Consider the following 23749-nt stretch of genomic DNA (forward strand, 5'->3'; position numbering starts at 1 on the left):
TTTGGTCCAAAACCGTAGCAGATACAGATATGATTGTATACTGTTGCCAGTGAAATGTTACATATGACAATACTGGCCACCATGCCAGCATATACAGTACAGGCCAAAAGTTTGGACACACCTTCTCATTCAATGCGTTTTCTTTATTTTCATGACTATTTACATTGTAGATTCTCACTGAAGGCATCAAAACTATGAATGAACACATGTGGAGTTATGTACTTAACAAAAAAAGGTAAAATAACTGAAAACATGTTTTATATTCTAGTTTCTTCAAAATAGCCACCCTTTGCTCTGATTACTGCTTTGCACACTCTTGGCATTCTCTCCATGAGCTTCAAGAGGTAGTCACCTGAAATGGTTTCCACTTCACAGGTGTGCCTTATCAGGGTTAATTAGTGGAATTTCTAGCTTTATCAATGGGGTTGGGACCATCAGTTGTGTTGTGCAGAAGTCAGGTTAATACACAGCCGACAGCCCTATTGGACAACTGTTAAAATTCATATTATGGCAAGAACCAATCAGCTAACTAAAGAAAAACGAGTGGCCATCATTACTTTAAGAAATGAAGGTCAGTCAGTCCGGAAAATTGCAAAAACTTTAAATGTGTCCCCAAGTGGAGTCGCAAAAACCATCAAGCGCTACAACAAAACTGGCACACATGAGGACCGACCCAGGAAAGGAAGACCAAGAGTCACCTCTGCTTCTGAGGATAAGTTCATCCAAGTCACCAGCCTCAGAAATCGCAAGTTAACAGCAGCTCAGATCAGAGACCAGATGAATGCCACACAGAGTTCTAGCAGCAGACCCATCTCTAGAACAACTGTTAAGAGGAGACTGCGCGAATCAGGCCTTCATGGTCAAATAGCTGCTAGGAAACCACTGCTAAGGAGAGGCAACAAGCAGAAGAGATTTGTTTGGGCCAAGAAACACAAGGAATGGACATTAGACCAGTGGAAATCTGTGCTTTGGTCTGATGAGTCCAAATTTGAGATCTTTGGTTCCAACCGCCGTGTCTTTGTGAGACACAGAAAAGGTGAACGGATGGATTCCACATGCCTGGTTCCCACTGTGAAGCATGGAGGAGGAGGTGTGATGGTGTGGGGGTGTTTTGCTGGTGACACTGTTGGGGATTTATTCAAAATTGAAGGCACACTGAACCAGCATGGCTACCACAGCATCCTGCAGCGACATGCCATCCCATCCGGTTTGCGTTTAGTTGGACGATCATTTATTTTTCAACAGGACAATGACCCCAAACACACCTCCAGGCTGTGTAAGGGCTATTTGACCAAGAAGGAGAGTGATGGAGTGCTGCGGCAGATGACCTGGCCTCCACAGTCACTGGACCTGAACCCAATTGAGATGGTTTGGGATGAGCTGGACCGCAGAGTGAAGGCAAAGGGGCCAACAAGTGCTAAACACCTCTGGGAACTCCTTCAAGACTGTTGGAAAACCATTTCAGGTGACTACCTCTTGAAGCTCATCGAGAGAATGCCAAGAGTGTGCAAAGCAGTAATCAGAGCAAAGGGTGGCTATTTTGAAGAAACTAGAATATAAAACATGTTTTCAGTTATTTCACCTTTTTTTGTTAAGTACATAACTCCACATGTGTTCATTCATAGTTTTGATGCCTTCAGTGAGAATCTACAATGTAAATAGTCATGACAATAAAGAAAACGCATTGAATGAGAAGGTGTGTCCAAACTTTTGGCCTGTACTGTATATCCCATAATGCAATGCAGTAGTGACGACAACCTTAATAACAACAGCTGGACCAGTTGGGAACTACTTGTTTAGACCCTCTGATAGATACATGGATAGATGGATAGCTAGAGAGATAGATAACTTTATTGTCCACCTCAGTGGCTCCAGGGATGTTGGTCCATGACTCCAACACTTTGACCCCGACTGAAATATCTTGAGTAGTATTTGGATGGATTGCCACAAGATTTGGTATGCACATAAACATTAAATCTGCAAAACATTAGCTTGTTAGCATGCTGTTGTTAGCATTTAGCTAATGTAGCCATTATCTAGCAAAGAAAATGGCTGTGACATCAAGTTACACATAGAGGTTGCCCACGGTTCACATTTTCTAACAGCCAAAGTAACATTACACCTACAGATGGGATGAAAATGCAAGAACTAGAGAGGTACGTTATGCTCACACATGCTGGTCGAGCCGAGGTTATCACAGGTTACCATGGTTATGCGTCTCCAACCAGCAATGAGGCTCTCGGGAAGTGATGTCGTAATTACACCTCAGTGTGTCTGAAAAGATGCGTTCTACTGTTTATAGGGATGTAAATCACCAGTATCATCACAATATGACATTATATATCGATTCTTTGGACAGCGATACAACATTTGCTGATATTACAAAATCTGCCATGATATGATTTCGATTCGATGCGATTCAGAGGCCTGTGATTGATATAAGAAGATATTATCTGCCCATGTAACACAATCAGTTACAGAAGAAGCTATCACCCTCTTCTTTTTTACTTTTGTCCATAAAAGTTAAAATATCCTACATAGATAATGTGAATAATTGTGACTGCTTAATTGCGGTAAAGTTGACATTAAACTGACTTCACAAACATAAATTAAACAGCACATTGGACAAGTTAGCCTTCAGTGCTTTCTGGAAGAAATCTTCTTATTCTAACTCAAACCATCATCTTTTTCATTAAACTTAAGGGCTATCTGATTAAAGCCCTGAAGGCAAACTTCTCCAAACAACCATAAAACATGGACTAACAACAAGATCGTTAAACTAAGTACAAAATTCAGCTAAGTAGTAACTGTCAAGGTTCATGGAGTACACAGTTAAGCATGTCTACATTGCATGAATTAGCCTAGCGGCTAGCGGACATTTTTCCTCAACTCATACTTTAATAAATTACATGTATAATTTATACTTTTTCTTACTCACTGTTTGTTTTAGTCACTGCATCTCCCGACAGAACAGCTCAGTTCAATTTCAGCCTGCGTGCACGTTTTTTCAGCCGAACATTAATGAAACAAAGCAGCTCATGTTGCTGCAAGAAATTAGCAGTGAGATGGCGGCCAGGCAGCTAATGTTACATTGTGTTTTATCACATAACTGCATTATTTACATACGGCACATGCTTTGTCTGTTGACCCATACTTTCTCCTAAGTCTAAAATATTGCCACTTCGCTGATTTATTCCCGAATGAATAACGTTATCCTCATCGTCTTTCTCTCGGCTGCTTACCATCTGCCTGCTGCTGTTTGACCGTGACACAGAATTTCAAAATAAAGCGTAATCTTAAGCTTACGATAGGGATCGATGTTTTCACGTTGTGTCAGTGATATTGGATGGTTGATAATTGAATCGAAATATCGATCTAGATCGATGGATCTTTACATTGTTACAGCCCTAACTGTTTACGTACGCAAAAGTCTGTTGAACAATGGTACATGTATTGGGTATGGAGAACCTAGTATGTAATTTGAGATAAAGCATTTATCTGAGTTTATATGCAGCCCTGATGACAGACTAAACACTTGTACAGAGTTGCATTAAGCATGTTAAGAAAATCTTTTCCTCTTAAGTTCTCTACTGATTTCTCCAAAAAAATATGCATAGGACAAATTCATCTCAGGTCATGTCCTTATCAGCCTAATACCTTAAATTGAAAGGAAAAGCATCTTGAAGTTTGTTTCAAAGCTCTGAGGGATAGCTTAAAGTTCATTTCCAGTTCCATGATCATCCTCAGTAATGAAAACAAGAATATGCTTTATTTTCCTCCTTGGCAAACAGGAGGAAATGAGTGTTTTGAGACATAGAAACTCCCTATGGATACATTTTGGTATTACTTTTAGGTCATATTTGCTGATTCACACTTCTGGGGCATACTTACTGTGCATCATGTTTTCTCTTGGGTTATTTATGCATCTAACAACTCCAGCCTCCCCACCTCATTGCAGCTTCTTTTCCACAATTTTTCCAGCATTTTAACAACCAAACTGTTAAACACACGAACAACATAAAGAGTTTGCAGTTGCAACCTGAGCAGGAGCAGTGTTACCATGGCAACTTTGTTCATATTCCTCCCGGACTGTTTGGAATAATACAGGAATCTATTTAAGATGTTTCTTGTAATACTCGTGAGCACATTAGTTTGGAAACGAACAAGATAACATTGTAAGAGAAGTTCTGTTCAACCAGGCAAAGGTTGTGTTGTCTGTGAGGGACTGTGTGTAGGATTTGTGGACATACTTAAAATAACCCTTTTTGTCAAGATTTTTACTGTAGTTGTCGAGCTTCATGGCTTCTACTTTTATAACCTGCTTTCCTGACAGGATAAATTACAATAAAGCTCTTGTAGAGCAACAGATGTACAGTGGGAACAACCTGACTGCTGCTGAAGGAAATGACAGACTTGCTCACAGCCTCTCTGGGAGGAGACATTCACTCAATGATCCCATTAGCACAGATGAACACAGTAATATCATCAAAGCCGTCTAATTTCCTGCATGTAAACATGTGGTTTAATGACATTATTCCCATAGACGACATCACTCTTTGCTTCTGATTTCCGTGGACTGACTCTGCTTCTCTCTCTCTGTTGTTGTTGTTTTCCAGGAAAGCTCACACCCTCCTTGTATGAGGTTGGCGGGTGTGACGTGTCCCTGGTCAATTTTGAACCTGCAACCAGACGAGCCTCCAATAACGTATGGTTAGTGTCAAACTGATGAATCATCTCATTTGTTTAGTTGGATTTCAGATGATGACTTTGTTTTTGCCCACAGTTGAGCAGCAAAATTGAGTCTATATTGTTTTGACTGAATACAGATAATTTAATCAGTGATACTTGTATTTTAGTGTTGAGATTGTGTCAAATTGCAAGATAGCGAAGCAGCTCTACATTGTTGTTGCAAAAGCATGTTAGCCTGCCAGGTAATTCATTTAGTCTGCCTTCAAATGGAACTTGTGAGCTTGTGGTTACAATGCTGCTAGGCAGTGGCAACATTGATGGTGCTGTCGTGGTCTGGAAGCTACAGAGGCTAATAATTAAGCAAGCTAGCAAGCAGGTAACATAATGCCGGAATGGCAAAGGTGTGATAACAGAGGAAAAAGAAGAGGCCATTTGGGAATATCAACATTTTCTAGACATATAAAATTACAAAGAAAAATATTAACAACTAAAATTACAATATATTTACTTACTATCCAATGAAAAATGAACTTTAATGTCTTCCACCATTTCTGAAATTGCTAGTTAGCCTGACATTTGTTTAAATTCACTGAACATTTAAGCTTGACTCAGTTTGAACAACAACTTAACAGATGTCACATTGAACTTAAGGAAATTGTCTTAGGCGTTTTTCACCAGGCACAATTTGCTGACATTTTATAGATGATAAGATGATTTACAGAATAGAAGAGAAAGCCTTCATTGTCATCGTACAAGTACAATGAAATTAGGAATGCTACTCCTGGTCAGTGCAATAATGCACGCAGTAAGACAAATTAAGACAGACAACAAGCACTTATTCAGTAAATGTGAAACTAAAATACTATAAAAGGATGGGTTTTGCACTATAAAAACACGTGTATTGCTCTTAAAATATAGTATATTGCATTTAAAAATTGAGAGTTAAAATGTAAAGTGCTTAGCGGCTAACCTAGAAAATAATAAATAGAGAATAAGCAGTAATGAAATTAACACTCAGTTACAGCCTTAAACGTCTCACATCATTGCTATGCAGATGATACTCAGTTGTATTGATAAAACTAGTTCATACAAGTTGCAAAATGATTCTTGTCATTTGCAGAATTGGAGACCATAATACATGCTGACATGAATATTTCAATCCCACAATGACAATTTTTATATCAATTACACCACATGCCTCAACAGTGAACGAAGAATCCAAAAAGGGGGACAAGTCTTGATGAGTTTAAGTTATAGGGCTCCACATTTAACAGCAAAGCTATGTCAAAACATCACTTTAAAAAACTCTCACACAACTCGTGCAGTATAATCCAGGTCTCATTTATCCAGTTGTATGCTTAGTCTTTCCCAAATACGCGCATATTCTCTAAAACACTTCCACATACGAGTAGCGATCCTCTGCGAGAATATACACACAGGCTTTCCTAGGCACGTTACTCATCCCTGCATGAGACTGTTATCAGCGTAACACAGGGTGAGTAATTGATACACAAATGGTCATCTCAGGGGGTGAAGTATTCCTTTAAATGATGCTTGGTCAACATATTTTAAAATGTGCTCTACAAATAAACTGACTAAACTTTACTTGAGTTGATCTAAATGCGCACCAAATATCTTTTTCCTCTGTCATCATATTTTGTCTGGTAATCCACCTGATCTTTTTCTGGAGTCTGGTGTTTCATATTTTGACATTCTGTCTTTGTGCAGTCTCTTTCCACTGACTCCAATGGTGTGTACAGTACAAAAGCAAAGCAAATAGCCTATTGGCTATTTAGTTTGAGGTCACCAGGAAATGATTCACGATTTAATACAGTAAGTGCAGCAGATGCTTTTCTCTCATCAGTGTGCTCATTTTGTCTAATGCCCTGCAGGGACACCGACTCCCACCTCTCCAGTTCTACCTCAGTTCGCTTCTACCCTCATGACCTGGTGAGTACCCAACCAGTGAGCTGTAATGTGTGTGTGTGTGTGTGTGTGTGTGTGTGTGTGTGTGTGTGCGTGTGTGTCTGAGACAAAGAGGAAGACAAGTAGAACTAGACTTGGCGAGTCAGACAAACTGATATACTGGACATGCAGACAAAAGCAAACTGTTTTTTCTGTCTGTTTAGCATATTTCTGCATATTATTTTGGGCATCCATGACTGTCAGTTTGAACAGTTGCTCTTGCTGTGTTGGCTGCTACTCCCCTCTTCCGTCTCTTGCCCTTTCTTGTTACCTCAGACCAAAGACAAATCACATTACACCAATTTTAAAATCACTACTCTGGCTACCAGTTGGCTCCTGAACCGATTTTGAAAACTGTTGATTGGATTTTAAAACCTTTTATAGCCTGGCACCTACGTACTTATCTGGTGCGCCTGTTCTATATGAGCAATAAAAAGGTGTCTTTGATCATCTGTTGCTGGTTTTTTAACCATTTGTGCAACATGAATCCAGATGGCTGGGAGTGGGTGGGGTGGTGGTGGGACAGTCTTTATGCTCTGTAACAGCCAAAATCAAACACTCTGAGTAGTATTAAGAGAAAACACTCTGAGTCTGACTCTTCTTATTTCTATTTCTTATTTAAAATCACACCTGTAAAATTACAATGAGTTATATTATTGGCCAAACTGCAGTATGAGTAGGTGTGACTGACCATGGGACAGATCTCCCTCCCTCAGATCCGTCTGAACCGTCTGCTGACGATGGACCCAGAGCTGCTGGAGCAGCAGGACGGAGATCTGAGCCCGGAGCTCCAGGACGCGCCGCTGGGACAAGAGGACCCTGCAGCCGCTGCTGCCGCCGGCAAAGCCAGGCAGTACTACCGCTTGTGGCTTCTGCCCTTCCTGTGGGTCGGCCTGCACTTTGACCGGCTTACCCTGCTGGCGCTATTTGACAGGTAATAAAAGCCCAATAATTTTATTACAAAGTATAAGGCAGCTTTATGTTTTGAGGCCCCTGAATGACACAGGATGAGTTTGTCAAACTTTGTTGCCTATGAACTATGTGTTGAAGATTTATTATACCAGAAAAGTGGCAGAATGTGCGAAGACTTATCCCATCTGCTGAGGAGTACCACAAGGTTCCATCCTGGGCCCTATTTTTTTACATATATTGTGCAGCCATGGAGCTTTTTTCAGAATCCCTTAACTGTTGGGCTACGTGCAGCGACGCATAACATGTGATATGCAGCTGTGCTTTCCACTGAATCCATGTTGTTGACTGGGCTACATCATGCCAGGCCATCCCTATTAACACAAAAGTCTTTCTGTAAATGAGTGAGTGGTGAAGTTAGACCTTTGGTCGGAGTGAGTGATGACGTCAGTGTTGGTGTTACCCCATTTGCCACTGCTGTTTGGAGGTGAATAGGTGCAAACAGTCCTGCAGTAAGTCCTCAAGTGGGCGTTTGTTCACAGCATTTCTGTTTATTAACTGCTGTTATAGTTGTCTATTACGTCCTCATGGGGCGTATATAGCAGCTCTGGTTATGACTGCCGTTCATTCATTCCTATATTCATTATTATCTATCACATGCTGCAATAGTGGCCAATGGCTGTGCAGCCTCTACCAGTCGCATGGTGACTTAAATCACAGATAGGAACTGAAGTCGGCAGGGTTGTGTTCGATGATCAGAGGGTACAGCTCCAGAGAAAGCAGGTCCCTTCTGCTGCGATAATCTAGATCGAGTTAATCTTAGTGTACTGTTCTTCATTTTAAGATGTGTTTATATTCATTTTTTGGCTGGACTACAACAGCAGGGTCTGTGCTGTCTGAGCAAAAGTCTGTGACTGAGTGCATGCCACTACTTCCTGTTTCAAATAAAAAGCCCTTTAGCATTTCAAACTAGGTCCAGTCATATACTAGGTTTTGACCTAGTCTTGTTTTTACTCAGTTACCCTGAGGATGGATAGCTCAGAGGACTCTACAGCTGAACGAGAACAAGACTCCACATTTCTTTAAATGTTCTTTTCTTTAAACGTTAACCACACATGTCATTAGGTCTATTGCAAAATTCAAATCATTCCATTTGTTAAGTGATCTGGAGACCATGCTTTTATCTCCCCTTGATTACTGTAATTGTCTTTATGTGGGAGTCAGTCAGTCAGTCAGCCATGTCTCGCCTGCAGCTCATTCACAATGCAGCTGTAAGGCTCCCCGCTGGCGCCAAGAATAAAGACCATATCCACCAGTGGAACAGTGGTTTTAAGATTGTTTTTAAAGCACTGCATGGTTTGAAGCTGGTTTATATCTTAGACCTTTTCAGCCTCTGTTTTATCTGTCAGCCCCTCCACCTTACAAACCAATCACTCCATGCTCCCAGTTCAAATCAAACGGTGATTTTTTTGTTGTCGACCCCACTCTGGAACAGCTTGTCCTTTCAACAGACATTTATAAATACTGTTTTAAGACTGGTGTTTTAGAACTACTTTTGAGTCTTTACAAATGTTATATATATATCACACCCCTTACATATTTTTTCCTAACCTCTTTTGATGTCTTTTAAACCTGGTTTGGCTATTTCACACTGATTTTTCTCCTCTATGTTACAGGAACCGTGAGGTTTTAGAGAACGTGCTGGCTGTAATGCTGGCCGTCCTGGTGGCCTTCCTGGGTTCAGTGCTGCTCGTCCACGGCTTCTTCACTGACATCTGGGTCTTTCAGTTCTGCCTCGTCATTGCAAGTTGCCAGTATTCCTTACTGAAGGTGAATATTTGAGTGAACAGCACAACATTGTCAGACTTGACCTGAAAAAATGAAATTGGGAAACGTTACAAAGAAGCCGTTGATGCTTAAAGATGATTTAATGCTTTGCTTACTCTGAGCTATTTGAGGTATGTTGAGAGATTTGGAGAATTCACCGGTGTCTTTTTGTACTTACAGAGTGTTCAACCAGACTCCTCTTCCCCTCGACATGTAAGTAGTTATAATTCTCTGATACTTGTAGGGCCATTAAAGTATCCACATTTTGGGCTTAAAGTTGATGATTGTGCTCTGAGTGATAAAAAGGTCAGGAGTGCAAAGTGTAGAAAAATAAGTGGCACTTAAACAACAGAAAATGAAATGACCTTTACACTTAAACGTTAGACTGCAGGCAGACAAATAGAGAATTAATTTCCTTTCATCTTGAATATGGCATGTAGTTATTATTCAGTATTATTTTTCTGTGTCTGTTTTGGTTCTTGAAAATGATGTTGTTTTTCCCCCTGCGAGTCTGTGTGTTCCTCCCTCCCTTGCGTCAGTAGCTTGCTCTGAAACGGCGTCTTTTATTAATGCAGCTCCTACTCAGCTGCAGGCACAAGCTTTAAATAGCTGGCCAGAGTTTAGACCACAGCTCGCTCTCTCACTCTTTGTATCTCCCCCCTTTTCCCTCCCTCTCTCTCCTCCTCTTCCCCCTTCATGTCGTCCTCTTTCCCTTCACCTCATCTCACCTCGCGGACTTCTTTCCTCCGCGACGTCATTGACACATTTTGAGCGAACCTGGGCTGTTTGATCTGATGTTGGTGCATAAACTCCCGTCAGTGGAAAAGCAGGACAGCTCATAGCCTCTTGGGTTGAAACCTGCACACTGCAGACGTGCATTCTTCCCTCTCTTGTGAAACCTTACACTTGATGCTATTTCTGCTTATACCTGTGTCACTGTCCCCGGGGCTCATATGACACTGATACCACTGACAGAATTCTTTCCTCTGAGAATGATTATTTTATCGAGTTTTGCAGTGAGAGTTCTTTGTCTCATGCTTTTATTCACAGTGTGTCACGAGGATACAGTGAAGGGCATGGTGGGAATTGGCTCCCTAATTGTGGCAGTATCATGCTCCAAAAATAAGAAAAGAGCCTCTTGTAAAAAGTGAAATCTACTTGAGGAAATGTTATTTGCAGTTTGGTATTTCCCCCTGTTCTCTTATTTAAAATGTACAAGGCTGCATGCTCTGAATACTGAGCTGTACTGGACCATAATGGGAAAGACCAGTTCCTGTAATGAACTCTTTGTACCACCATACCCTTGTCCCTGCAGGGCCATAATCGTATCATAGCGTACAGCCGGCCTGTCTACTTCTGCCTGTGCTGTGGCCTCATTTGGCTGCTCCACTACGGCAGTTTGAGGACCACTTCATCCCGCTTCACCCTGTACGGAGTCGCACTCACCAGCTCCCTGGTCCTCGCCTCCGCCAGGGACCTTGTCATTGGTGAGTACACACTCATGTGGCACTTATGTACAATGATAATATTGATAACAACGTCCTTCATTAGTCTGGCATTTTTCAAAATAAAGTGCTGAACAGAAAAAACATCCCAGCACACTAAAATAACAAAAATGCTGAGGAGAAAGAAGTTACAGGAAACAGAAGGATCACTTAATGCAGAAATGCAGCTTTATAAAAATGAGTCAGAATCACTGGCAGAGTTTTAGGGTTGGGTGCACATGGGTAAAAAAGCTAGGGTTCCCACAGACATGGAAAACCTGTAAAAGTCATCTCTTTTTTCAGTCCTGGAAAAGTCATAGAATTTTGTTTTGTGCAAAGAAATTGTGACATTGTGACTGTGCATAACCTTCAAAGTAAAATTTATTGTCTATAGCAGTTGACATAACGTTACTCTGACATGAGTTGATGTGTCACGATTGTTTATCATTGTATATTTCCTCGCAATCCATCTCTTCCTCCGTGTTATGTTTGAATAGAGTTTAAATCTGATGTGGCAAGTGGGACAAGAAAAATAATGTGACAGTGTGATTTAACATGCAGGGTCATGAACCCCAAAGTTTCCATACCTGTGCCCCACTACTGCTTTTAAACTGTGCACAGTTTTGAGATTTAGCAATTGACACTGGCAGCCTACAGTGTGTTATAGTCACTCAGAGCACCACTGCTCACTTTGGTTTAGTTTTAACTGCTCTGAATGCAGAGCGTGACAGTTCAAAGGTACAGATCATCCTTTTTTGTAACAAATTAATCAACAGCCCGACTAAGCTGTCGGCTCCCCCACTTTGGGAGTTTTACTGGTCCAAGTCCACAGTCTCAGAACAAAAATACTTTGCACATCTATTTCCAAACAGGTGTGTAGGAGAGGGACAGCCGAACATATCTCGTAGAGGAACTCCTGCACTCTAACTAACTTGTAAATGTGTGCTAGACAGGGTTCCCACAGGTCTCCTTATCAAAACGTTGCAGCATTAAAATCATTACTTTTGCAAGTTAGACAGTGCAGGAGTTTTTCTACATGCCGTGTCCACTGACTATAATAATATAGTTAACATTTGAAGTAAAGTAGCTTACACTGTACACTTCTGTTCATGTTATATGTTGTGATTGGTCATGGAAATCTTATTATTGGTCCTTGAAAAGTCATGGAAAAGTTTTGAAATTCTGCCCATGAACATTTGTTGGAATCCTGGCAAGAGCTCGACCATAAAGTGCCTCAAAAGAAAAGAGTAACATCTTACAATCAGTTCTGAAATCAACAGACAGCCACTGCCATATGGCTAAAATCCAAAGTCAAAGTCATAGATAGTCGTAGATTTAAAATCTTTCTCATTGGTTCCTGTGAAGAGTCTGACTGCAGCTGTCTGTATGAATGCTGCCTTCTCACACTGGGAATGACATGACAAAGCAAAACACAAATACAAAATATATGTTGATTTTTTTTTTTTTTTTTTTTTTTTTTTGTGTTCAAACCTTTCACACCAATGCCGACAGAAATATTCACATTCCATGCATTCTACCAAAAATTAAACTTCATCAGTTCATCGTTGTTTTGCAGCTGGGGGCGGGCTTGTTATTTCAAGTGTGCAATACTGTGTAGAAAATTAACAATGTGGTGGGTTTCATCATTCATGATCAGACTGAACAGAGTCCAAATGTGTTTGTCATATGTATGTTTGTGATACCTTAGGCTTAATGGTCAGTTCATAATGGTCAGCTTTTTTTTTACCAGGGCTCAGGTTCTCAAAGAAAGACAATAAGCTCACATGCTTCCATTGCTAGTAATATCAATAACAGCCTAATTATAATCATAATAATTATTATTGATGTAAATTACCGCTTGTCCTTTATGGACAGGGTTTAAAGTATGCCTTTTACAATGAATACATGTCATTTCTGACAGTTATAATGTTCACAGCATGATGTCAGATAATGCACTTGGAAATGAGTGGTTATACGTTACCTTGACAACAAAGTATGTTTTGCCCTCTTTTTCTTTTCTTCTTTTTTTTGAACATAGTTTTTAATTCAATTCCAGCCACTTAAACAATTATTTTCTTCTGTTTTTTTTTTTTTTTACAGCTGTGCCTACGTGGCTTACAGGCAAACAGCAATTAATTAAAATAAACCAAACACATCCCAGCTAAAAGTATTGATTTTGAAATAAAGCAAAAGATATAAATTAGGAAAAAGGAATGTTGGACAAAAAAAGTAAAAAAAAGGTAAAGGTTAGGAAGGGGAGTTACGTGTGTGTATACAGTGGTGTGAGTGTGTGTATGTGCATTAAGAGTTGAGTCAAGTAGGGGAGGTAAATATACATATACGCTGTAAAATATGTTGGTGGATTTCGATTACTTCACTGTGTTAGCATGGCGACAGCAGGGCCCCATCTTTTGATAAATATTTCTTTTTGGAGTCTCAAGGAGTACGTTATCTGTTCCATGTGGTAAATTTCCCAGGTCAGGTTTTAACCACTTACTTGTGATGCATTTAAGTGCTGCTGTTGTCAATATTTGTAGTTTACCCCTCTTTTGATGGCTGCTCACCATCACAAGCAAGTTCAGCTGCTGCACTGCCCCAGATGTTGTCCTTACACTCATTATCTATAACTTATTTTAGTTGTCAAAGAGGACACTGTTTTGCAGTATCCATATTGTTTTGTGACAGAGTGAAGAGAATTATGATACTGAGAGCAAAAGTCATTATTTTATTTGTTGGCTTGTTTTTATCAGCGCCGGAAATTTGCAGAAATGACAACAGCTGCGAAAATCAGAGTTTTCTGATTTAGTGTGGATACGCTCAAAGAGAGAGATTTATTTGCACAAAATATTCATGTCTAGTGTAAAACATGAGAAGGCAAATGAGCAGAGAGTTACAATGATCAATTCTTAAAAAGAAAGAAAGCATCAATAACTTTGTTGAAGCCAGAGAATTATAAAGTCGCTGTAGTACCTTTTTAACACGATCACCAAGATTACAGTCAAAGATAACTCCTATATTTCTGGCTCTAGGTTTAATAGAGGGTCATCAATTTATCATTGTTTAAACATTGTAGTTTGGCTGGAGATTTGTTGTGCCATGGGGCTATTAGTAAAAGGAAATTGCTCTGAGATTAATCCGCTGTTGCTCGTTAATTGTTTCCCCAACACAAGAGACAAATTCAGCTGCATCATGATGAGAAGTGCATCTGTCAAAATGGTGGGAAAGTGTAATATGTACATGAGCCACAATCTCTCCCCTACAAGTTAATTTGTTTAGAGGGTGTTAGAACCACCTGTCATCAGACAACAATCAGCATTAATTGCTGCAGTTGCCCTGGAGATGTGTGGCTGTGCACCAGTATGAACCAGTAATATCTGTAGCTCAGAAGATGCAGAGTAAAAACAAACCTGATTTCAAAGAAAACTACAATGTTAAGATAATGATCGGTGTGTAATTTTGTCCCCTGTGTGTTTCCCCACAGTCTTCACTCTCTGTTTTCCCATCATCTTTTTCGTGGGGCTGCTGCCACAAGTCAACACGTTCGTCATGTATATCTTTGAGCAGCTGGACATCCATGTGTTCGGGGGCAACGGTGAGTGACTCTTAGATGCACCACTTCTCCGCAGGGGTGACTTTGACCTCCACAGAAGGAGACAACAGACACTCACACACTCTTGCCTTATATATTATGATATGGCAGGCTTCACAAGAGGCCAGAGTGCTGATTTGCATTCTGCCTGGCCTGGTGCCTGTCGTGTTGACTGTTCTCATTGCTGACATCCTTTCTCCATGCTCTCTGCAGCCTCCACAAGCCTTCTGTCAGCGCTGTACAGCATCCTGCGCAGCATCGTCACCGTCGCTTTGCTTTATGGCTTCTGCTATGGAGCTCTGAAGGTGAGAGCAAAGTCAGCTTAGCATCTAAATCTAGTCTGGGTGCAATATAGTCAGCTAGATGTCGTCTAACTGTAATCAAAAAGGAATCATGGCAGAAATCCAGTCTAAATGTACTTTTAAATCATGTCCTCTCAAGCTAGTGAAAAGTACTGTATTTTAACCACAGCTTTAGTTTGAAATAACAAGACCTCAACATTACAGCAGCATTAGAAACAAAGGTGTTTGAAGACAGTGACACACAGCAAAACTGCCTCAGTATTGCTGCTTTGTTGATGTAGGAGAAACCTGTTGCCAAGGAATATTCTTGGCAGACAATAACATCCTTTTGTCAATTAACTAACTTTGTTTGCTGTCTTGGATTGTTACCAACTGTTTATTACCAAACATATTGCTCAGCTCTTTATCATCTTAAACCTGCCAACAAGTAATATCTGATTTAATTTAAATTTCTGCACTGTTGATGTAAACAAAGGCTCAGCCATTCAAACTGTAATAGATTAATGTTCACTTTCTCGAACAGAATATCAACAGCACAAAGAGTCGAAAGCCACACCAGCAGCTCTGCGAGGCTGCACTTAGGCACAGTGGTGCTTTAAGCTAAATGCTAACACCAGCATGCTAACACATTAAAGGATAACATCAGCATTTTTCAACGTGGACCCTATTTGCCCGTGTAAATTGGTCAGGACTGATGTGAACAGCATTTTTTGAAATTGGTCAAGTATAAAGAGAGCTGGCAGCAGCCGGTAGCCTCAGAACAGGCTGTGATGAAAGCTCATGGGGCAATTGAACATGCAGTCTGTTTGTCGCTTTCTGACGTGGTACCGCCACTTAACTTTAGCAATAACAAACAAACCATATCAAGAGAAAGGTAATAAAGAGACACCTCAGACACTTGCAGTAACAATCTGAGCCGCTCTGTGGCAAAAATAACCAGTTTTAATAGACATACAGTGACATTGTTTAGTTGAAACACCTTAGATTAAGGTGTTAGCATGCTAACATTAGCTAATTAGCCTGAAACACAAAGCACAGCAGAGTCTAAACCAAAGTATTAAACAAATTAATATTTCAACTTCATGCTGGATTCAGTAATGATTCCATGTATGTTAAAGGGACAGTTCACCCCACAATCAAAAGTACATATTTTCCCTCTTACCTGTAGTGCTGTTTATCTGTTTTGGTGTGAGTTACAGAGTGTTGTAGATATCAGCCATAGAGATGTCTGCCTTCTCTTTAATAAAATGCAACTAGATGGCACTCAGCTTGTGGTGCTCAAAACGGCAAAAAAATACATTTGAAAAACACAGTGCATAAGGAAGCGTGCATCTACTCATGGATGAGAGTTTCATGACAGCACAAGGTATAAACATTAATGGCGTCCTCCTCGGCTGAGCTGTAACATTAGCTAGCTCAGTGGTGCTAGGTGAGCTAGCAGTAGACGCACGCTTCCCTATGCATGTTGATATGTTTGGAGGGTGTAGTTTGGTAGAAAGAAAATAGTTCCTACATGAAACTGCTCACAACAAGGTCTGTGGATTATCTTGAGTAACCAGGTCATGATTTTTTGAAAAGGACATTGCTGTTGAGTTTTTCAAAAGTATTTTTATGGCACTGTGAGCACCACAAGCTGAGTGCCATCTAGTTCCATTATACTGGAGAGAATGCAGACATCTCTACAGCTGATATCTCCAACACTCTGCAACTCACACCGAAACTATGTAGATTGATAAATAGCACTGCAGGTAAGAGGAAAAATATGTGTTTTTTATTTCTGGGTGAACTGTCCCTTTAATTCTTACTTCCATTGTTGCTGGTGGAAAAATAGACTATTTAAATATTAATATATCAAACCATGTCATTATCTGTGTTTTAGGAGACCTGGGAGCCTCATCACATCCCTGTGTTATTCTCTGTGTTCTGCGGCCTCTTGGTGGCAGTGTCTTACCACCTGAGCCGGCAGAGCGGCGACCCTTCTGTCCTCATGTAAGTTCACTGCCTGGCACAGCAGACCTCACTCTGATACTATGTGTAGTATCTGAGCTGCGGTGGGTTCTCAGAGAAATAAATATCAAAGTGACGTTCAAATATTTGCTTTAGTGTGCGTAAAAATTCTGGCACTGCTGTTCGTATGTGGTGAACTCGCCCATCTGGCACATAAGCAGGCAAAAAACACATCATGAAAAGTATTTTCCATTAACTGCTTGACCCACATCTGCTAGAAAGAAATCCTCATTAATGAATAATCTGTAATTTTTCTGCTCATACATATGCTGTGTGGATTATCTCACGCTGGGATTTTCTAGGCATTTTAAAAATGTGCAGTTCAAATAGCTTGACACTTCCTCACACAATGGTTGTAGTGTTAACAGTGAGTGATTCCCTCTGAGATACATCACCCTCAGGAGATTCATGCTGTGTGAACCAGCTCATGTTTTTGCTTTTTTTTTTTGTTTTACAGCTCGCTGATACAGTCCAAGATTGTGCCCAATTTAAGAGACAAGAACCCAGAGGACCCTCTGTCAGAAGTGCAGGACCCTCTACCGGAGAAGCTCAGGGCCTCAGTGGTGAGTTGACCTCCATCATGTGTCTAATTAGAGCCAGGACGAGGTAATTGAACTGGAATAAAGGCTGTCGTTAGAAAACATCAGACATACAATTACATTTATTAAAGCTACTGAGGTCCTCAAAGGGTTGTTTTCTTTTTTGTATTTCTAATCCTGTCTCCATTTTGTGTTTCTGAATGCACAGAATGAGCGTCTGCAGTCTGACCTGATCGTCTGTGTGGTCATTGCTGTCCTTTACTTCGCCATCCACGTCAGCACCGTATTTATTGCACTGCAGGTACAGTAAATATACTTATTAATGATAGTCTGATCTCAGGCTCTTTTATGGATGAGACACTGAGAAAACAAGAAAAGATCAGATGTGATGTCCAATGCTTTGGGAAACAAAAACCAAGAGATGACAAATGAATTACAAATGGCTCCATACTTAATGCGGTTTTTAAAGTGGTCCTATGCATGCAGACTAGGGATGACCCTGACTGGTCGACTATTAGCGGGCAGCCCTGGTGCAGACAGATACTCACAGTGTGTAAGGATTAATGTCTCCTGTCTCTGTGCTCCCTCAGCCTTTCCTCAGTTATGTCCTGTATGCACTGTTGGGGACGGTGGGGTTGCTCACTCACTACCTGCTGCCTCAAGTCCGCAAGCAACTGCCCTGGTACTGCTTCTCTCACCCTCTGCTCAAAACGAAGGAGTACTATCAGTTTGAAGTCAGAGGTAAGAACAGTGCATGACACAGCAATAAAAACATGGCTTATAGTATCACTACTTTTAATTGGTTTTGTATAGTTGAGCCTCTCAAAGAGGACCTATTATGCTCATTTTCAGGTTCATTATTGTATTAAAGGTTTCCACTAAAATATGTTTACATGGTTAAATGGTCAACAAAACACAATTTTCTTCACACTGTCTGTGCTGGAACACCTGTATTCACTTTCTGTCTTAAACGCTTTGTTTACGCATCTGTCTCCCCTCCTGAAAAACCCAGTCAGCTCTGACTGGTCAGTGTTTTCAGGTTTTCCATATCTCTGCATCTCTGCACTGTGATTGCAGCTGGGGAATGACTGAAACAGAGAACAGCAGCACTTTCTACCTTAAAAAATCCCTATTTAAAGCAACTAAACACAACCTGACATGTTCCAGCAGGAATATGATCTGAAATTTGGGAGAAATTAACAACATCTGTCAACAAGAATACAAGTTTCCCTGGCGTTAGCATGTAGCTACATGTAGCAGTGAAGGCTACGTAATGTAAACACTTACAGTAGCGTGCCTGGAGCACATGACCATGTAAAGAAATCCAGCACACTATGATGTTATTCAAAAGCTGACCTCATTATTCAGTACTTTGGCCATGTGTCATATGAATATCCTTCATAGTAACACTATATATAAGACACAAACTACAGAAAAGCATAATAGGTCCTCTATAAACTGTCCTAGATGCAGAATAATTAAGTTTCTCTTCCCCTGTCACTGTCTCTCTCTTGTCAGATGCAGCTCATGTGATGTGGTTTGAAAAGCTTCACGTGTGGCTGCTGTTTGTGGAAAAGAATGTTCTCTATCCGCTCGTCATCCTTAATGAGCTGAGTGGCAGCGCCAGAGAGCTCGCCAGTCCAAAGAGACTCGACACAGAGTGAGGAGTCTTACTGTTTTATAGCACCTTTGTATTTAAAATAACCCTGAGTGGTAGGGGTGTAACGGTACACAAAAATCTCAGTTCGGTACGTACCTCGGTACACAAGTCACGGTTCCTTTTTTTTTCGGTACAGTAATGAAAAAAATAGACAACTATTAAATATCTTTTACTTATTGGTAACCTTATTAAAACATACCACCACAGCAGTTAACTCTTTTTACACAATTTTTGAATTAAACAAATATATATAAAATCCTGCTTTTTCACATTGTTTGAATGAAAATAGAAATATAAAAGTGAAAAATAAAATCCTGCTGTTTTTTTAACACATTTTTTGAATGAAAAATATAAATATGCATTTCTGCTTAAACAATTTTACTCAATTAAAATAAAAAGTATAGTGCAGTATAGGTCAGCTTTAAAGCCTGCTCAGATTCAGTTTTACTAGGAACTTACTTAGCTTTCCCACTTTGTTAAAGTGCTGTAAACAAAACATGCTTATATCTAAAGTGCAGCTTAAACAATTTTACTCAACTCCAATGGCGTTGATTATTTCTTTAGCGCGATGGTCAGGGAAACGTTCTTTCTTTTTAAACGACGACGATATCGTAGTTTGCACCAGATTGCTTTTTCTAGTCATGCTGGTTAACGTTCAAACTCGAGTGGTGTCGCTTTAAATGCGTTAGCATGTTAGACGTGTTTCCAAGTACATACCCGACCGCTGTTCTGCAGTGTCGGCACACTGCTTTTGTCTTGTCCACTTGTTTATTTCCATCTTCGTATTTTACCCTGAAACCAAAGTGTTCCCAAACGGAGGACTTAAGGTTTGCGGGTGGGTCTTCAAGTTCGTCAGGCTCACCTGCCATGTTGTCAAAATGCGAGAATGTGCTGCACAAAGTGAAAGCGGAGATTTACGGTTGGACTCGGTCCGTCACTCAATTATGTCCATCGGGGAACTAGATATTTTAAATGGTTCGGCTCGCAAAATTGGAATTAAAATAAAATAAAATAAAATAAAATAATATCCTGCGCCCAATAATTCGGTACAGGGTCATGCCGAACTGAAAGTGGCGTACCGAACGGTTCGACACAAATACATGTACCGTTACGGCCCTACTGAGTGGCGGATCATGAACTTCACTAGCACACTGCACCACACTTGTACCTGTTTATTACCTCAGCTTGATATTCCAAAAAATATAAAGCAGACCGATTTAATAACTTTGCAAACATTTAAGGAATATTTTGACATTTTGGGAAATGCACATATTTGCTTTCTTGGAGAGTAATGTGGGATTTATACTTCTGCGTCAAATAGACGCCGTACCTACGCTGTAGCCTGACGTGCACCTCCCCAAAACTAGTGCTTTTATTTCACAGATAAGAAACAATAAATTGTGAAGACTCCACAGTCTTGTGTGTGATTTATCCTGGCTTCATATGAGCAGAGGAAATCGCCATTCGTCACTAGGCTAATTTATACAATGTAAAATAACCTTAGCATGTTATATTTGTTTGGAAAACTTGTTTAGTATAAGACAGTTGTTTTGTCAGTGAACCTTGTGAGTTGTAATGGAGGCGAATTTTGTAACGTTACCTTTGTTAAATGTTGCTGTTGTCCCTGGCTTCATATGAGTAGAGGAAAAGTCTGCGAGCCACTAGGCTAATTTATACAATGTAAAATGCCATAGGCTTGTGCTAAAGACATTAGCATGTTGTATTTGTGGGGAAAATGTGTCCAGATAAAGACAAGTGTTTGTCTGTGAATGCTGCGAGTTATAGTGAAGCTGATTTGTGCACTTGTGTTTGACATTGTCGCTATTAAGTCATGTTTAATGTGTGTTTAATGTGTGTGTGAACCCGTAGAAGCTCAGAACGGCATAGGCCATGTGCGTAGGCTACGGCGTAGGCTCTGCATAGAGTTGACGCACAAGTATAAATCCCGCTTAAGATAAGAGGAATGATGCCGCTCTCATGTCTGTATATTGAATATGAAGTTACAGCCAGCAGCTTGTTAGCTTAGCTTAGCATAAAGACTGAAAACAGGGGGAAACAGCTAGCATGGCTGTGTCTGTGTCTCTTTCCTGGTGTTGTTGGCGGGCAGATTCTGTAACCTGTTACCAAAATAATGAAATACTTGTCTTGTAGCTTACAAATACTACACAGCTAATTGTTTCAGAATCTTAAAAAAAATATATTGTTTTGTTTCTCTGTTTGTTTTACACTTACAAACTCTGCCGTGTTGACTAACTACCACACACTGATGTCATTGGTAATGTCCTCCAGGGTGGGCGCTCTGATGATCACGATAGCTGGCCTGAAGCTGCTCCGTTCCTCCTACAGCAGTCCCACCTACCAGTATGTGACCATCCTCTTCACCGTCCTCTTCTTCACCTTCGACTACCGCCATCTGTCAGAGACGCTGCTGCTTGACCTCTTCCTCATGTCCATCGTTTTCAGCAAGGTGAGAGGAATATATAAAGAGTCGTACAACCTGCCTGCACTGCTCTGACTCTGTTCAAGAGATATCATGTATAATGTCATCTACAGTCTATGTAATTAAATACAAATGATTGATACTGCATACTCAGTTATTTTTGTAACGGCCAGGACAAAATATAACAGTATTTTAAAGGTTTTATACACAGCTGCTTACATCCATGCAGTTATCTATACTGAAGCTTCTCTCTTTGATGTTTGTGTTTTTACAGATGTGGGAGCTGTTCTACAAGCTGCACTTTGTCTACACCTACATCGCCCCCTGGCAGATCACATGGGGCTCAGCCTTCCACGCCTTTGCTCAGCCCTTTGCTGTGCCTCGTATCCTTCCACTGCTGTCTCTTATCACGACGTAAACTGTACACTGAGTCACTAGTTTCTTAGTTGGACCTGTACTACAGTGAAGTTGGTGGTGTTTCAGAGAGGTGTTTTCTCACAGTCACTGTCATTTCTGAGGTCGTAGCTGTCGGTGGTTTTGGATTGGACAGCCCTTTGGAAATGAGGGTGGGCAAAGCACTAGTGTAATAAGTGAATCTAAATGTATTTAGTCATCACACAGGCAGTAAATGTTATGTATATTCGAGCAAACATATTTGTCAAGTGATCCTTGATCCAAGCTCCTCCAGACTCTGCTATGCTGTTCGTCCAGGCTGTAGTGTCCGCAGTCTTCTCCACTCCCCTCAACCCCTTCCTGGGCAGCGCCATCTTCATCACCTCCTATGTCCGTCCTGTCAAGTTCTGGGAGAGAGACTACAAGTACGCAAAATATTTTCACGATACCATTCTATGTACAAATCTAATACTATCTGTGAATACACTTCTGAAATTTGTGATTTTCAATCTCTGCAGCACCAAGAGAGTGGATCACTCCAACACTCGGCTGGCCTCTCAGCTGGACAGAAATCCAGGTGAGGACATTATATTCAGTTTTCATTTCAATTTCATTTTTCGTTTAGATAATTTTGGCAGCTCAGAGGATTTGATACAACTGTTCACACCTCAACACTTGTTTAAGTTGTTATTCCTTATTTCTTTTGGTAGTGAGACATCTGTAACTTCTCATTTAATCTGTGCTCTTATGTCACACTGGTGATTTTAATATAAAAGAAGAGGTTTGATTCTTTATTTAAACATATAAAAACAAGATACAATGCATCATTTGTAAAGAAATGTGAAGGAGAATTGCCTAAAAACCCTCAATAGTGGCATCCTGCAGGCAGCATATTACAGGAAATAATCACAGCTATATAATATACACAATTTGTACGTATCTATCAGTAATTTTAGACACAGTTCAGCACAGCTCTTGAAAACAACGCATCATTAGAACACCCATCTGTTACACAATAATGATTAAGTCATAGTCACAAGACATGCTGGCACACACACCAAGAACACCTTTCCATAACACATGCAGGTAATCACTATCATGAACAGAGGGAGACACTCGTTTGATATTGCTTACTGTTTTCATAAGACAAAAAATAAAGCAGAAAATAAACACAAATAATGGGAGAAAAACAAGCATTAATCATAATAGGCCTTTAGACTTGTATGGCAGACAAACACATTGAACCAAGCTTACATAGGCCGTAAATCTGTATTGAAAATATTGGCTGGTTAGAGGAAGTAATTTCTTTTGTCTCAGAAACTGCCTTTAAGAAATATTAGAAAACAAAATGTAAAGGCAGGGAAGCCTATATTTTGGACCCTCAGTAGAGTAAACTAGACTGAGCTCTGGAAGTACAGGAATGGGGGGGTCAGAGGAGACATGAGCAATATGTTGAATAAGTATGACATTGATAACTGTATGCAAATATGTCATGAAAAGTAAGGAGAACGTTTCTTGTTAATGAAATATTACCAACGCCGACCTGAGGAAACACAGGCTGAGAGGAATGTCTTTAGTGTACATAAGTTATTATTCTTAGGGCTTGTTTTTTTTACATGGAATGTAGGCTGTAAAGAGTGCTAGCCCAAGCTGTATTCAGGGTTTCCACTCTCATGGAATTAGTGAAAACTATTTTAAGTTTTGGAAAAGTTTGGGCGCCCATTAGCTCAGTGGGTAGAGCAGGTGTACACAGGCAGTGTCCTTGCTGCAGCAGCCACAGGCTTGATGTCAGCCTGTGGTCCCCTGCTGCATGTCATCCCCCCTCTCCTCTCACGCCCTAAACTGTTGAAAAACCGGCAAAAAAAAAGATCTTCTATTTCAGTGATGTCAGTGACTAAAAAGAAAAATGCAGTAATATAAGTTTTACGAATCTGCCTCTCTTCTC

General features: G+C 40.4%; 1 protein-coding gene across 4 annotated transcripts in view; it reads left to right on the forward strand.

Annotated features, from left to right (window-relative positions):
* pcnx1 (pecanex 1) overlaps positions 1–23749 on the forward strand; it is a 59150-nt gene that overhangs the window by 24608 nt on the left and 10793 nt on the right. For 2 of the 4 annotated variants that reach the window (XM_078175256.1, XM_078175258.1), the window contains 17 exons: positions 4617–4710; positions 6582–6639; positions 7356–7588; positions 9240–9393; positions 9571–9603; positions 10706–10877; positions 14356–14466; positions 14677–14768; positions 16645–16754; positions 17230–17335; positions 17520–17612; positions 17902–18052; positions 18830–18971; positions 21261–21438; positions 21686–21794; positions 22100–22229; positions 22323–22381. In XM_078175256.1, coding sequence (XP_078031382.1) covers positions 4617–4710; positions 6582–6639; positions 7356–7588; positions 9240–9393; positions 9571–9603; positions 10706–10877; positions 14356–14466; positions 14677–14768; positions 16645–16754; positions 17230–17335; positions 17520–17612; positions 17902–18052; positions 18830–18971; positions 21261–21438; positions 21686–21794; positions 22100–22229; positions 22323–22381 — 2025 coding nt within the window. The remainder of the gene's footprint in view (positions 1–4616; positions 4711–6581; positions 6640–7355; positions 7589–9239; positions 9394–9570; positions 9604–10705; positions 10878–14355; positions 14467–14676; positions 14769–16644; positions 16755–17229; positions 17336–17519; positions 17613–17901; positions 18053–18829; positions 18972–21260; positions 21439–21685; positions 21795–22099; positions 22230–22322; positions 22382–23749) is intronic. The other 2 variants (XM_078175257.1, XM_033642776.2) reach the window with 1 other exon arrangement.

The sequence above is a fragment of the Epinephelus lanceolatus genome, chromosome 15 (genome assembly GCF_041903045.1).
Source record: "Epinephelus lanceolatus isolate andai-2023 chromosome 15, ASM4190304v1, whole genome shotgun sequence".
NCBI lineage: Eukaryota > Metazoa > Chordata > Actinopteri > Perciformes > Serranidae > Epinephelus > Epinephelus lanceolatus.